At 34.5% G+C, this 15127-nt stretch overlaps 2 protein-coding genes across 2 annotated transcripts; both read right to left on the bottom strand.

Moving 5' to 3' along the window:
- Positions 1-1868: 1868 nt before the first annotated feature.
- CPR125 (cuticular protein RR-2 motif 125) lies at positions 1869-6085 on the bottom strand. The gene is made up of 4 exons (XM_028174393.2): positions 5952-6085; positions 5701-5781; positions 3120-3216; positions 1869-3029 (listed from the first exon to the last, which is right to left on the bottom strand). Exons 1-4 carry the CDS (start codon positions 5973-5975, stop codon positions 2044-2046), a joined length of 1188 nt encoding a protein of 395 aa, XP_028030194.2. The 5' UTR covers positions 5976-6085; the 3' UTR covers positions 1869-2043.
- Positions 6086-9101: 3016 nt separating this feature from the next.
- On the bottom strand, positions 9102-14605 carry CPR126 (cuticular protein RR-2 motif 126). Its single transcript, XM_028174399.2, has 4 exons — positions 14479-14605; positions 10785-10943; positions 10272-10368; positions 9102-9498 (listed from the first exon to the last, which is right to left on the bottom strand). The coding sequence occupies exons 1-4, from the start codon at positions 14491-14493 to the stop codon at positions 9335-9337; spliced, it is 435 nt and encodes a 144-aa protein (XP_028030200.2). The 5' UTR covers positions 14494-14605; the 3' UTR covers positions 9102-9334.
- Positions 14606-15127: the final 522 nt, after the last annotated feature.

The raw sequence follows: 15127 nt of genomic DNA, 5'->3' as shown, positions 1-15127 counted from the left end.
GGGTTCGAATCCCGCCAAGGGAAGATATTTGTATGATAAATATAAATGTCTTTTCCAGGGTTATGGATGTATATTAAATATATGTATGTGTATAATAAAAAATCTTACATTTATTTCCGTTATCCGATACTTGTAACACAAGTTCTTTACGAACTTATCACGGGACCAGTTAACGTGGCGTGATTGTTAGTAAATATTTATTATTATTATTATTATTACCTTATGTTTCAAAATTGGCACCGAAATTCAAGTTTTGATACTCAAAATGGACTTTTTCGGGGAAACAGATGGCAGGAAGTCGTGGGATTTTTTTTATGTTTTTTTTATTGCCCTTATACACAGACCAGCATACGGCCCACCTGACGGTAAGTGGTCACCTTCACCCATGGATTTCGGCAATGCCAGGGGCAGAGCCAAGCTGCTGTGGAAAAAGGGTGTTGGTGGTTGGTGGACAAGTTGATGGACGTAGCTTTTGGGACCCTTTCCTAAAAGTTCCAGTAAATAACCATCATTTTAGACATAATATATTTCATCCCATCTCATTTCGTTTAATTTAACTTTATCCCGATCAATTAAAGTCTCAAATTAATCAACTTCATCTCATTTTGCTTTATATCATTTTTTATGTCACAAAATGAGAAAAAATTAGACTTGGCTTAAATATCTCGTTGCCAGATCATAAAGCCTTCAACAACAAGAAGCCGCTTAATATCGGCCGGCATCTTAATAAAAAAAGTATCATACAAACTGGAGCGGAAAATAGTATACCAAGAACACGTAGTGGGCTCGCTATTACCATTAATAAGAATTCCAAGTTTGTTACATACTATTATATAATTTTTAATGTTAAAAGCCACTATCTAGTTTTTCCAAATGGATAACTTTTTAAAAAAATTAAAAAAATTATCAAAACGAATATACGGATGCTTGGAGCTGATTTTACGGCAATTAACTTGTCAAGGTAAAAACTGTACCATAAGAAAGTAACATAGTACTTAATAAACATTATATTGAAAACCTTCTTTCGTTAAAAATGAAAAAGTACAACCTTGCCAATGTAACCTTCATCGGGCCCTCAGTAAATTTACCCATGTTTATCTACACATCGATAACCCAATTAATTAATGAACTATCGGTACCGGTTGCGTGTTCACAAATATAACAAAACGTCCTTGCGGCGTAATACACTTGGACACTCCCACTCGCTCCAGTTTCGCTTTAGACTTTCACTATCATTGTGAGATCGTTTTGCGCAACCCGCACTGCATACATAATGACGGCTGTTTAATTTTTAAACGCAAAAATGTAATGGTTAAATATCTGGAGCTATATATTTCGCAAGGGATGTGGCAAAATCATTATTTGCTAACAATCGAAGTGAAGCTAATGACGAATCATTAATAAATAGTACGCCATTTTAAATATCTATTAGCTTGTCTTAAGGAACCTTGGAAACGTTTGCTGTGGTTTTTGCACCTAATGGTAAATCATTTCTGTAGTTCATGTCTCATGACAGAGGCCGCATTTAGCTAAGATAACTTTGCAAGCCTCACGACATACCCGGATACACTAATGAAGGAAGATTGTTCCAGAGACGGATTGTATTTAAGACCTCTTTACCACGCACGGTACAATGACTCTTTGAGGCTAAAAACACTATGAATAACGCAGTGCTTCTAGTACTGTGGGGAAATCCTACTGCGATCTCGGATTTTATAATTAAAAAAATATTAATGGATTACATCAAGCAGTATCAGATCACTTTCCATGGTAGATGAAAATTAATGAATTTATCGTATTTTAAAACTAATAAGTATATGGATAGTTCGTCATAACATAAGATGCATTTGGAATTATAAATTATTTATTCTATTTTCTAAAACATAATATAATAATTGTGTACACGTTAAAAAAAATGAGAATTTAGAATTGGGCTTTGGCGGTCATTAAAAATCATTGTTGAAGGATTACTGGCAAACACTATTTTTTCACTTAGGCAAATAGCTTATTTTTTTCTTCTAATTTAATAATTTGGAAAGTTATTTAAATGTCAAACACATCTAATAAATTAATAACCGGACGTCGTTTCTTCACGATTTTCCGAACTATTTCCGTTTGAGGTCCTCTCGGTGGATGCCGATGTCGATCGTCATGTATATCATCGAAACTGTTTCCACGGTGGGGCCGTTCGTAGTCATCTTCAGGTTCTGGTCTAAAATCGTGTGGCTCTACCAGCCTTGGGGGCTTATACTTCTTTTTTGGAACTAAGACATAGTCATCTAAATCATCACCAAAATGGGATTCTGGTATTTTGTGAGGCCTATGTTTCTTCTTGGGCCGCAACGGAATATCATCAGGATACATTTTTTCACTCGAATACGCTAAATCAGGAATAACAGGGCTCGTATATCTTGTCGAAAAAGAAGGTTTCAATGTTATTTCCTCGTATTTGTGGGGCCTGTAACTACTAAATGGCTTTAATTTTTCAAAGTCATAATTACTTGAAGAGTCAGGATGCTTATCACGAAAATAATCTGGAGAATATAAAGGATATTTCGGATTCGTCTCTAGATCTACCACATTGGAATATGAATTGGTATCATGGCTTCCTTTTTTTGGTTTGGTTTTGCAGTTCGGGTCGAAACTGTAACCGAAATGACTGTGGGCTTCGCTTTCTGAAGCTTCATCGCGAGGATGTTTAATGCTAATACTGTGTGTATATTCACTGGGTTCCAAATCAAAAGGGTACCTAGGTTTTTTGTTTTTAGAACGTTCTCTCTCTAAAGGACGTTTCGTTTTTTTCTTTTCGTAATATTCATCATCGGGGTCTTCAGGAAAATCATAATAGTTGCCATAGTCTCTCATAGTCTTGTCTTCGATAAGGCTTCTCCCGGTTTTCTTACTTTCAATTTCGTTTGTGGGAAGGAAACCATTTTCATTGCTAACTATTGCATTAAAACCAGAATTTGGACCTGCTGAGTATTCGACTGTTCTTGTTGAACCGTCTGCTTCTAAGACGCTGTATTGACCTGTAATAATAGATTAAAATGTTCAATTATAATAACCTCGAGAAAATCAATACGCATTATATATTTCCTATGTAGCTTTTCGAATCGAACCTTTGACAGTGTCACCTTCTTTGGCCTCCCACACTGCTTTCACGTCTCCAGTTCGAGCATCTGCCACGCCGTAGCTGAACGAATAACTCAGTTTTCCCTAGGACAAGAAAACGTTATTACCGATAAACATTAATCCATCAATCCAATTTTTTATTCAACCACTTATTATAGCTTAACGTTTTGTAAAATAATGAGACAACGTGTAATGTATGAAGCGATAGCTTGCGTGCAGTAATTTGGTATTTTATACATTGTGACAGTTCGTTGCATGCTTGTGCATTATATTTTACTATTCTGTATTAGTAACGAAGGTTTTAATAGTTTCCATAACATTGGTATGAAAGTAATTGCGGTCGGTTAAAGTGAGTGTATAAATGTCAGCCTGCCCGTCAAATGTAACGCGTGCTGAATTCACCAATCTCTATCACGACTAGTTGCTCAATGTTGTATCTAATAACTTACTGTCCGTAAACAAGACCATACAAATTAGTGAAACTGAATTGAATACAAACATTTGCTTACTCTGTTATCTTTGTTCAAGCAAACGTCTTATTCGAGCCGAGCTATTTAAAGTAATTTCACTCTAACAATTTAAATGATAAAAACAACTAACTATTATATTATATGCCAATTAGCTGATTATCAAGAGAAGAAGATTGTTAATCCTAAAATAATAAAACGACTCGAAAAATCGTACTCTATTTAGCAGATATTAGTAATGTTAATTACAATCACGACTGCACATAAACAGGAAAAATCAACATATCTACAAGCATTGCTATAACGTAACTTATTCTTTCAAGTTCAAGATGAGTAATAATGCACGAAGGAGCATCGCACTCTGCTTAATGTCAATGACAGATTCACTTTCGTTACGTTTCCGTTGCTGTATGCACATATCAAAATGTATATGACAAAAGTGAATGTGAAATTTTAATTTAAGCAATTCTTTTAAATGAATTTAACTTCAAAATATAATGTAATAAATAATATAACTAGCTTTTTGTACTATTGCTGCAAACCTGGATGATTATTTTCACAAGTGTATAAGAGTATGTTTATCATTTTGACCTTTTGGAACGAAGTTCCTTATGGGACGATTCAGAGGGGTACCCTAACCGGGAAAAAACGTCCGTAACGTAAGATTTTTATTAGTAATGCACACAGTGTACGACTTAACTTTGTAATAACATACAAAAAATAACATATTTTTATTATATATTTTTAATAAATCATTGTGAATAAAATAAAGTTGATAAATTTGTAAAGTAGTTCGTTTTTTATTTTATCAATAAAAAAAATCCTAATAAAAAATGTATACCCGAATAATTAATTTCTTTATACCTTGAATAGAACTTAAAATTAATATTTTTATAATAAGGAACTTCGTTCCTGTCCCACGAGACCACACATCTTTTTTTAAAGAAAAGTCAAAAAATGTCAGCTACGAATTAACATTGTCTAAGTTACTTTAAACTAAAAAAATATCGATTGGATTTTATTTCTTTTTATTATTTACGTTAAAAGATTGTCTGGTTACTATATTAACTTTGAAGCGAGACTAGTTGTTATGGAGCCAGTAATAGTGATCACGAAACAACAAAAAGTCGCAATCCCGAGAGCTTAATAACTGATTCGTATCAGCACCGTACGTTTTAAAATTACTTTAATTCGTATCGATTTCTCTATCTACGCTGTCATCTGGCGCAGTATGACTCGTGTTTTCAGTTGAATAGCAATTTACTTTCTAAACTTGCTTGAAGCTAGAAAATACTAAGCAATATATAAACCCAAAACATTGTTTGGAAGTTCATCTGTTCGTTACATTGTCTTAGGAGTTGCGAGTAAATCAGAGATTTATTTTTTAAAAAACATTTATGGAGTTATACGTCCCTTTGCAAAAGGACTTGTAATTTCCGCTTAGAGTATAAATATTCAATAAGTTGTAATTAGCATTTGAATGTTGAAGTCAAAGCGAGCAGCGGCTATAATGGTGGTATATGGGATTCGGGGACGCTCAGATAAGCCGTGAGCTTATCTGACCGTATATATGTTAATAATGTAAAACTTCAATTATCCTCATATCATTCAACTATTATTATCAAACTACATACTTTAGCTTTCCTTTAGTAATTGAACGTAACACTTACAGTACTTACTGTATTTAAAATTCGAATTAAAAAGATTGAACAAGTCGGTAATGAAGGTTTCAATTATAATTTCAACGCGGACAATTATTGAACGCGTCATTTCGCGTGCAATGCCACCGTTGATAGTGAAACTCGCGTGTTGTAGATTTATGTAAATACAAACTGGTTTCAATCCGACGTATATGGATGGATACATAAAATTAAATTTAACTAACCAAAAAAAAAAATGAAAATGACATGTTTTACAAAACAACATATGAAACCGTTTTTCTGCAATATTCGCAAAAAAATACAAACATACATACACATGGTGACAAGTTACAAATGATAAAAATATATTGTTTACAGTTTCATCGATAATTAGTACTGTAGGCATTTATTTAATTATGTTTTTCATTTGAACAAGTTTTTTAAATTAATGTATTACTCACGTCATCTTTTTGTTGATCTTCTGTTGATCCTTGAGCGGTTTCTTCTTGACAAAATATCGTTAAGAGGTTTGCAAACAGGATCTGAAAATTAAACAGTCCAAATACTTTTGTATAGTTTGTTATATAATTATTTTTTTAAGAATTAATCAAATTATTGATCTTTTTACGTTTAAAGGTTAAAAATAAATGTTTACTGCAAAATAAACTTTAATTGTGATCTGTGCACATTTAATTATCTATAAAGAACATACCAGCAAGATCAAATCCCGGGCCATGATCAAACAAACCCAGAGTCGGCACCATGCAATTGTACGGCCACTAATTAAAATCAAAACTCGAAAATCTTCATACAATTCTTAAATAGAAGTAAACTTGTACATATCCAAGGTCGGGATTGCGTAAAGACGGGAATATATAGCTGACAGTTGTCTATATATAAACAGTTGTACCCCCAGTTGCTATGTGAGGGGCGCTCACCTGTACATCATTCACGACGATCGCTTCACTAGGATGCGCACGCGTGAACATCACTGGATAATCTCACAATTATATTACGTAAGCTCTTCCTAAACAATTCATAGCTTAATTAAAACAAAAGACTACTTCCGTTTCAAAAAATATCATGAAGGATTCAAAATATTGGAATATGAAAAGATTTTCATTCAACGGTACAAAGATAAAATTATCTCTTGTGTTCCCAAAAAATTACATCCAGACTCGTAATAAAAGGCATCGTTGTAGATCGATTACTGTAAGCAATCGACAACCTAAGCTTATGTATTCTTCTTCCTATTCGTACACTCTTGACAGAGTGGTCGTGGTCATGCATCTGTCGGATCCTGCGATACCGATGCTCTCGCGATGCGACGCCATGTGGCACGATGTTTCGCAGAGTGAGAGCATACATTTATGTTGGAGTGAGTCACAGATTTTATGAGGTCGGCCCATCGTGTTAGAGATCGTCCGCGAGATCTTTTGCCCTCGACTTTCCCTTGCACCACCAATCGCTCAATGGAGTCATCATTACGAGTGATGTGCCCGAAGAACTTGAGGATTGGTATTTGGACTGTTGACGATAGTCTCTCCTTGATGTTGAGCTCTTTCAGGATCGAAATGTTGAAAGATTATCTATACTACGAAACAACAGCCTACAGTGTGTGGATTCTATAGTTACCATCAATATCATTCATACAATTTTTAGGTTTATTTTTAAAATACGTTTTTTTGTGACTGAAGGTTTACTCTTTTTTGGCTCAGAGGCCTTTTGAGTTTGATCAGGACAGGTGGGCGAGCAAAGCCTCAGCCGGGAGAGGTGGGATTTGGTAACACCTGCCCGAGCGTCTCCGAAGGAGGCCTAACAACTCAAGAGCAGCTGCTTCACGGATGAATCTACCGCCGGATCAGAATCGCGACCCGCTCAGAAGATCCGGCGAGAAACTCAGCGAGCTGATGCATGGGTTAGACTGCACCACAGACGGTGTCGTGACGTCGTCGGGATCGACTTATTAGATGGCATTGACCTCGAGTACACTTGGTGCTATCGCACTCAAGACATCAACTCCTCAAGTTTCATTACAATTTATCTCTCTTCTTTTCAACTCTAATTCTTATGAGGTTAAAGAGACTTAGAAATTTTTAGTACGTATTATTTTAATCTAATAGTCGTAACGAAAATGAGCAACGTATTAAAAATGCACGAACTACCATTATTGTTCCAGGTAATGGACTCTTGACAGGTATAAATATTCATAAAATCAATCGCGGAAGTTTGCCATCGAATAATGGACACAATAATAATATATCATAAAGATATTTAGACAGTCTCGTACGGATACCATTTCCTAGCGTTTCTGATCGACTATTTTTTATAATTCTGGTGTATCGTTTAGCAGTTTTACCATTCAAATTGGTCACTGTAAACCACAAAGGTGTTATGAAAATTAAACAATTTATTGATAAAAACCTTATCTTTGTCACAGAGCACAAGGAAGCAGCTTTATGAGGTCATTGAAGTTTAAATAATGAATGATCAGTACAGTATTTTTATGCGATGCTAGTATACCAGTCTAACCTATTACTTATTATAAAGGAAAAAGTAGTCTAAAAAAATTCGGTATAATTTATTGCCCAATGCTTGTCCCCACGTCTGCCTATTTCTTCGTCAAAGTAGCATAAAGTTTTACGTTTGAGGGAGGGATATACTTTATAGAATTAAATAGTCTTCATCCTCACGTCTCAAAGAAGGCTGCGACATGCACATTATAATGAGCTCCAGTCGCTAATAAATCCCTCACTTTGATTCAAACCCGATGCAATTGTAAGCCACTTTAATTGTACCGAATTATGAATTTAAATCAGTCAAAGCCTCTTCTTGTTAACTCCTGTTCTTAACTAACCAGTTAAACTCATAGTTTGTAAAATAAATCCGTTTTAGCTCTTCACATCGTCAATTTTGTTTTTCAATTAGTTTTCAAATAAACAATTATATATAAACAATAAATTTATCACCAATAAGAAATATAATAATATGTATGTACAAACATTGGCAAGATTACTTTCACGTCCTTACGGATCCATCAGATCCAATAACTTTTGCATTAGACGCCTTCAGCTCTAACACTAGGAGCAGGCTTAGGGACCTCGGTAACCGTACTCGTCGAACTCGACAAAGAGTTCGCCGTGCAACCTAACCCATGAATCAGCTCGCTGAGTTTCTCGCCGGATCTTCTCAGCGGGTCGCGATTCCGATCCGCTATTAGATTCATTCGCGAAGCAGCTACTCTTGAGCTGTTAGGTCTCCTTCGGAGGCGCTCGGGTAGCTGTTAGCAAATCCCACCCCTCCTGGCTGAGCCTTTGCTCGCCCACCTGTCCTGGTGAAACTGGAAAGGCCTCGGGGCCACCAGTAATCCTTCAATCATAAAAAAAAAAAAGCTATTACTTAACTTTTTTTTTATTGTTATTTCCAGGTATAATTAACTAAGGTTTTCCTGGAAATGAAGACCACTACAAAAAAAAAGTGAAATGAACGAATGTTTATTATCCGTATCCATCGTTGCAACACAATGTACAATGACACATACAAAGTAATTTACAACAATCAGATTATTTATATCCTCTATAACGTGATCAAAAAAATACGAGACTAATTCGTCTGAAGCATTCAATCTGATTTATTTACTTAAATAGAGCTACGGTGTAATTGAATTCTCGATTATGTAAATTTAAATACGCGGTCTTCATAGTTATTCGAAGAATATCCGTTTATTCATTTCTTTATTTATTAATGACCGATCAACAGTGCTTCATGCATGAAATCCTTTCATAACGATGATGTATTTCACTAGGAAAAGTGAGGAATTCCCATTTAACACTTTCCCAGTTTTAGAAATTAAAATCACTCGTCCAGTATAAAGCTTTATTTCTGTGTTTTTTTTTGTATCAAAACAACAATAACTAATTACGATTAGTTAAATAAGGGTCAAGATACAACACACATAAATTACATTTTAACATTCTATTATCGAAATATAAATATCACAGTTTGACACCGTCCTTTCAAATTAATAATTACTGGATGCAGTGTCATCTATCGTTCAGAGCTGTAACTATTTTATGATTTTTATTACAGCGCCATCTAGTGATAACCGTAGTAACCAGCTCCGTCGTAGTGTCCTCCGTAGACCTGGGGATGGTGAGCTTGACCAATGCGTTTTACGACTGCATTGAAGCCATTGTGTTTATCAGCAGTATATTCAACAATGCGAGTAGTGCCATCAGGCTCAGCAAGAGAATAAGCACCTGAGAAAATAAATAATTTTGTTTGTACGTATTAATAAACAAGTATTACGTGTGATATAAATTAGGATCATTGATCTGTACTGTTGAAAGTGAACTCCGTTTCAATTTTAAATATAATTTTATGCTATGTATTATCTAATCGACTGTTTGACTCGATCTAGACCTCCAGACAACTTTGTTTATTAATACATTGTTCAACTCTTTGATACATTAGAATTAACACAATTACAAATTTAAAACATAAAACTTTAACGTCCGATAACCTCATACAGTAATCGTTTGGACTACAGCAAAATGCTAGTTCATAGTACAATCATTTTACAATAGATGGCGCTGTTACAATGACGCTAGCTTTTATCATTTAACAGTTATTTAAAATCCACTTATTAACATAAAGCGAATTGCTAATTATCTCTAAGTCATTATTGATATCATGAGGCAACTATTGTGTTAAAGCCCTTTATTTAGTCTTATATACTACATACTGGTGGTAGGACCTCTTGTGAGTCCGCGCGGATAGGTACCACCGCCTTGCCTATTTCTGCCGTGAAGCTGTAATGCGTTTCGGTTTGAAGGGTGGGGCAGCCGTTGTAACTATAGTGGGATCTTAGAACTTATATCTCAAGGTGGGTGGCGCATTTACGTTGTAGATGCCCATGGGCTCCAGTAACCACTTAATACTAGGTGGGCTGTGAGCTCGTCCACCCATATAAAGCAATTAAAAAAAAACATAGTTGACCTATTAAGTACAGTAAAATAAAAATAACCTCTACCTTTTACAACGTCACCATCCCGGCTCTCCCATTGTGTTTTGTGATCGCCAGTATGAGGGTCATTCACTGAGTAATCAAAGGCATACTTGGGGTAGGCCTGTAAGAGCAAAAATACATCAAATATCGGCAAGCTAGAATCGATAACAGCGCGTTGATGTCTTTTATAGAGGTTTAATTCTAAAAGTCACGTGACAATGTTGTATGTTTCATTTTTATTATTTAATTTAACTATTTATTTTACTCTTAACGATATTCTAGTTTCAACGTTAGAATACGCAGTGCAGATGACATAGTTGTGAATATTTTTTTTTCGTTTATAATGATCTTAGGGTTATTAAAATACAGTTGAATACATAAATTTTGTAACAACATGCTTTGAGTAGATAGATGATTATTATGACAGCCTTATACCAGATGCCCTAAATCACGCTTTATACATATAAAATATACAGTAACTGGAATGTTTTTTATGCAACTGTAGTGTTTACTCAAAAACATAAACAGAATACTTACGTAATAGTCTCCGTGTTCTCCGCCATCGTATCCTCCGTAGCCACCGCTGTAGCCAGCGTTATAGCCACCCAGTCCTCCGCTGTACCCGGAGTAGCCACTGTACCCGGGAGCGATATACCCGGCGCTGGCTGCACCACACACCGCGACGAACATCACGACCTGATACACCGAAGTGTCAATGCTAGTTTAATATTTGTTTTACCCGATTTACCAATTTCGACTAGAATAAAGTGGTCTAAAAGGGGCTACAGCATTTTTACTGTATATTTTTTTCTTAGACAAGTGAACGATGTCTCGACCTAGCCGTTGTAAAGTGGCTGCCGGAGCCCATAGACATCAACAAGGTAATGCAGCTTCAAACATGAGTTCTAAATCTCAGTTCTATACTACAACGTCTGCCCCACCCTTCTAACCGAAACGCATTGCGGCAGAAATAGGCGGAGCTTTGATACCTACCCGTATGGACTCACAAGACACTAGTAAGTAATAAAATGAAATCCTTGATATTTACATATTTTCGTTGTGACTAAGTTCTCTAACACGCAGCGCCAGTCTATCTATTACGAGAGTGAAGTTTTGCAAGCAGCCGCTACACAGTAAAATAGGACTTGTAAGTACTTCATGTCTCACTCAAGGTGGGTAGTAACTTTGATGCTACAATATCTATGGAATCCGGAAACCTTTTAACAACAGGCTGTGAGGTCATCTACCAATCTAACACAATCAAAAATAATTATATATTAATAAAATAAAAAACAAAACGGTCTTCAGCCTTCATTATTTAGAATTTATCGAATTTTATTCATTATCCAGCTACACCTCTAATAAAAAAAATTCCTAACTTAACAACTAAGCTGGTAAGTTGGTCATAGATAGCTTGTTCTCTTCAAATTTATCTGGTGCTAGTAATATTGAATCTTACTAGAGATTCACAAAAGACTTAATATTCTTATTATATGTACATCACAACTTGCAAACGAAAGTCTAACTCATTTATCGTATACGTAAGGTCAGCATTATGAGTCATTCATCATAGCTTAGCTCATTTACAACGACAATCTAGAACGATAGCGGAGTCGATTCGTGTACCGTAAAATTAGTTAATTACTGTTTGCAAATTGTTTAGTTTCGGCTTAAGATAACATAGCATTTTCGATCCCTCGTCAAAATGATTCCCGCTCATCCGTATCCTCAATGAAAATCGACTACTTTTTTTACTTTTGATCCTGCAAACGGGTATAGTAACTCACTTCTTAACTGAAATAAAGTTGTTACTGAAGTTCATACTGTAAAAACTGAGACCTTCGAACTCATGTCTCGAGGTGGATGGCGGCATTTACGTTGTAGATCTCTATCGGCTCTGGTAACCATTTAACACCAGGTGGGCCGTGAGCTCGCGCACCCATCTAAGCAATAATTTTTTTTTATACAAAAACGTGAACATCGCCATCCACCTAGAAACACGAGATGGAAGCTTTATTTATGTATTGCTTAGACTGCTGAGCGAACGAACCCATAGATATCAACAACGTTAATGCATACTCGTAAATTTCACCTTGAGACATTTCTCAATTTGTATTGTATTAACGACTATTTTACCCTTCAATACGGAGCACATGATTGCTTCAGACTGGAATAGGCATATTGTTTTTCTACCACTATTTTAATCATATTTCAATATTGTGTGCGAATACAATATTTTCTGCCACGTTTAGTTAAATTTATTGACATTAGAATAAATAAATAAATGGATTTAAGATGTAATCTGAATTCTGAATAATAATTATAAAGTAAGTTCAAAGCGTTTTCAAACTTATCACGAATAAAATAGTATAGTACCCAATTTGAGTTTGCTCATCACCCATCCATGCAATAAGTAAGCAAACTTTTTCTGTACCCAAAAATTAGTAATAGTGGTCCTATAAGCTTAGTTTGTATAATAATATTTGTAACGGTATTTTTTTTATTTTATTGCCCTTGTAGGTAGACGAGCTTACGGCTCACCTGTTGGTGAGTGGTTGATATCGCCCATGGACTTCAGCAATGCCAGAGACAGAGCCAAGCCTCTGCCTACTGAGTTTAATTTTTAAAGAATATTCTTGTAATGCAAACATCTATGAATCTTTGTCATACCACATATTAATTAATAAAACTAAGATTTTTTCTAAGCTAATATAAAATAACATTCCGAAAAGCCCGCTGTATCTTTTACTTTGAACCATACACGTTTTCCCGGCAACGTACACACACGAGCCCAACAAACGTTTTCCGTGATTACGATGCATTTTGTTTTGCGACAATATTGATGGAGCAAGCCGGAAAGTACGCAAAACATTTTTATAATGACTCGTTTTGTAACGCAACGCTTCTTACTGCGACACATAATGACTTCCATTCATGGTAGTTGATTGTCTAATGACTATTATATTTCACGTAATACTATGTGTGTATGTATCAATATTTGTGTAATGTATTTTATTCAACTCGATTCACTCTGTCTTAATTTATATTATTTGTTAACGATTAGTGATAAAATTTTGTTGGGAATAAACTTTATTTGCTTTTATTTGTCGGTTTTTGTTTGTACAGGTATTGTTCGACCTTTCAGTTAGATTCTTGGCAAATAAGATTATTTCAAAATAAATGCGAAAGTTTGCAAGAATATATCGATGTAGGTTATTCGTTACTCTTTCACGTAAAAAATACAGAATGGATTTGGATGAAACTTTACAATAATATAGCTTAGACATCAGAATAACACATAGGCTATAATTTATAAAGATATATTGTTAATTACTCAAAATATAACGATAAGTGTCAAGTAAGTATGAAAAAATATGCCGTCTTATTTTCATAGTCAATTATAAAGTTAAATGTTCCCGAATCCCGTATTATCTACATATTAATACATGAAGCAAAAACTTTGTATCGGCTTTGTTTGTAGACGGAGGAGTATTTTCGAAACTTATAGAGAATATAGAGAAATGCAGAATGCTAATATTTTTTTTAATTATGCATAAAAAATACATTAATTCAATAAAAACATTACACACAATATACATGATATTGACATACACACGAATTTATATACTTTTTTGTTTATCATTTAATTTCTGTGATCATATTGAGAATAGATTAATATTGTTTACCTTTAATATCATTTGTCGTAATTTGTCTTGGCGTAATCTGTGATTATAGAAGTTTAATAGCCTTTGACAATAAAACCATAATAATGTTCAAACTTTTAGTTTCCATTAATTATAGTCGAATTTCGATTACTTTGGGACCACTAGTAGATATTGGCACAGCTACATATGACCGATATTCACTAACACGAAATTTCATAATTATCCAACATAAAGAGCAGATGGTAAATATTTGATTTCTTTTCAATCTGACGAAATTTTAAATTAACGATCGAAATGAATTGTAACTGATGATAGTATTGAAATAAAAAATTAGAATTCTGGTAAAAAATAACTTGTAATTGAAACTATCTTCTAAATAATTTCAATGTTTCAATAAAACAACAATAACACAATATTTTTTTTAAGAAATAAAATAAAAACTATATTCAAACTCGATCAGTTAATATTGTATAAGAATTGCATTTGTACGAAGTTACGTGAAGATCCTAATTATTTTAAGCGTAGACGTAATCACGAAAATTAACACGAACGCTAACAGCACTTACTTGGGAGGCACGCATTTTTCAAGAATTGGTTGGTCACTTTCGTCCTCTTCAGCTAAACCGACAGGAGCAGAACTGACACTGGTACATGGCCGACGTGCACCTCCGTATTTATAACTAGGCTTGCACCACCAGCTGCGAATGCTATTTTAGTTCACTCTCCTATGACATGTGAAGTCATGATAATTTTAATGTAACAAAATTTACAAATTCGATTAGTGATTTTGAGATTGATTCAAAAGTAAATTAGGCTTTTGCTAATTAATCGATAGATGTTCTGTGTGTACATATATTTTTCTGTTTTCTATCACTGACCCGTGATATGAAGATTATATTTCAATTGTGATACGCTAGTTTCTTATTTGATTTGTCCTTTGATTTTGACATAAACCAGGTTTTTGATAACTACATTAAGCATTGCCATTTTAATGTTTAGCTAATGGATGTTTTTCTTCTTTTCTTTTCTTATTATGCAAGAATTTCGTCCAATGACAATATTTCAGCCAAACTATGTATTTTTGATGTGTAACTACCCTTATATTCAAATTAGCGAAATAGGTTTAACAAAATAAATAGCAAGCACAACTAGAAAGACATTCTCCAAGACGATGACAATGGCCTTGAATTCCATTTTTACTGACCAAGCCGACAA

This window comes from Bombyx mandarina, chromosome 22 (assembly GCF_030267445.1).
Source record: "Bombyx mandarina strain Sakado chromosome 22, ASM3026744v2".
Lineage (NCBI taxonomy): Eukaryota > Metazoa > Arthropoda > Insecta > Lepidoptera > Bombycidae > Bombyx > Bombyx mandarina.
Note: the sequence above shows the minus strand (reverse complement) of the source record. Positions and strands in the feature narration are given on the sequence as shown.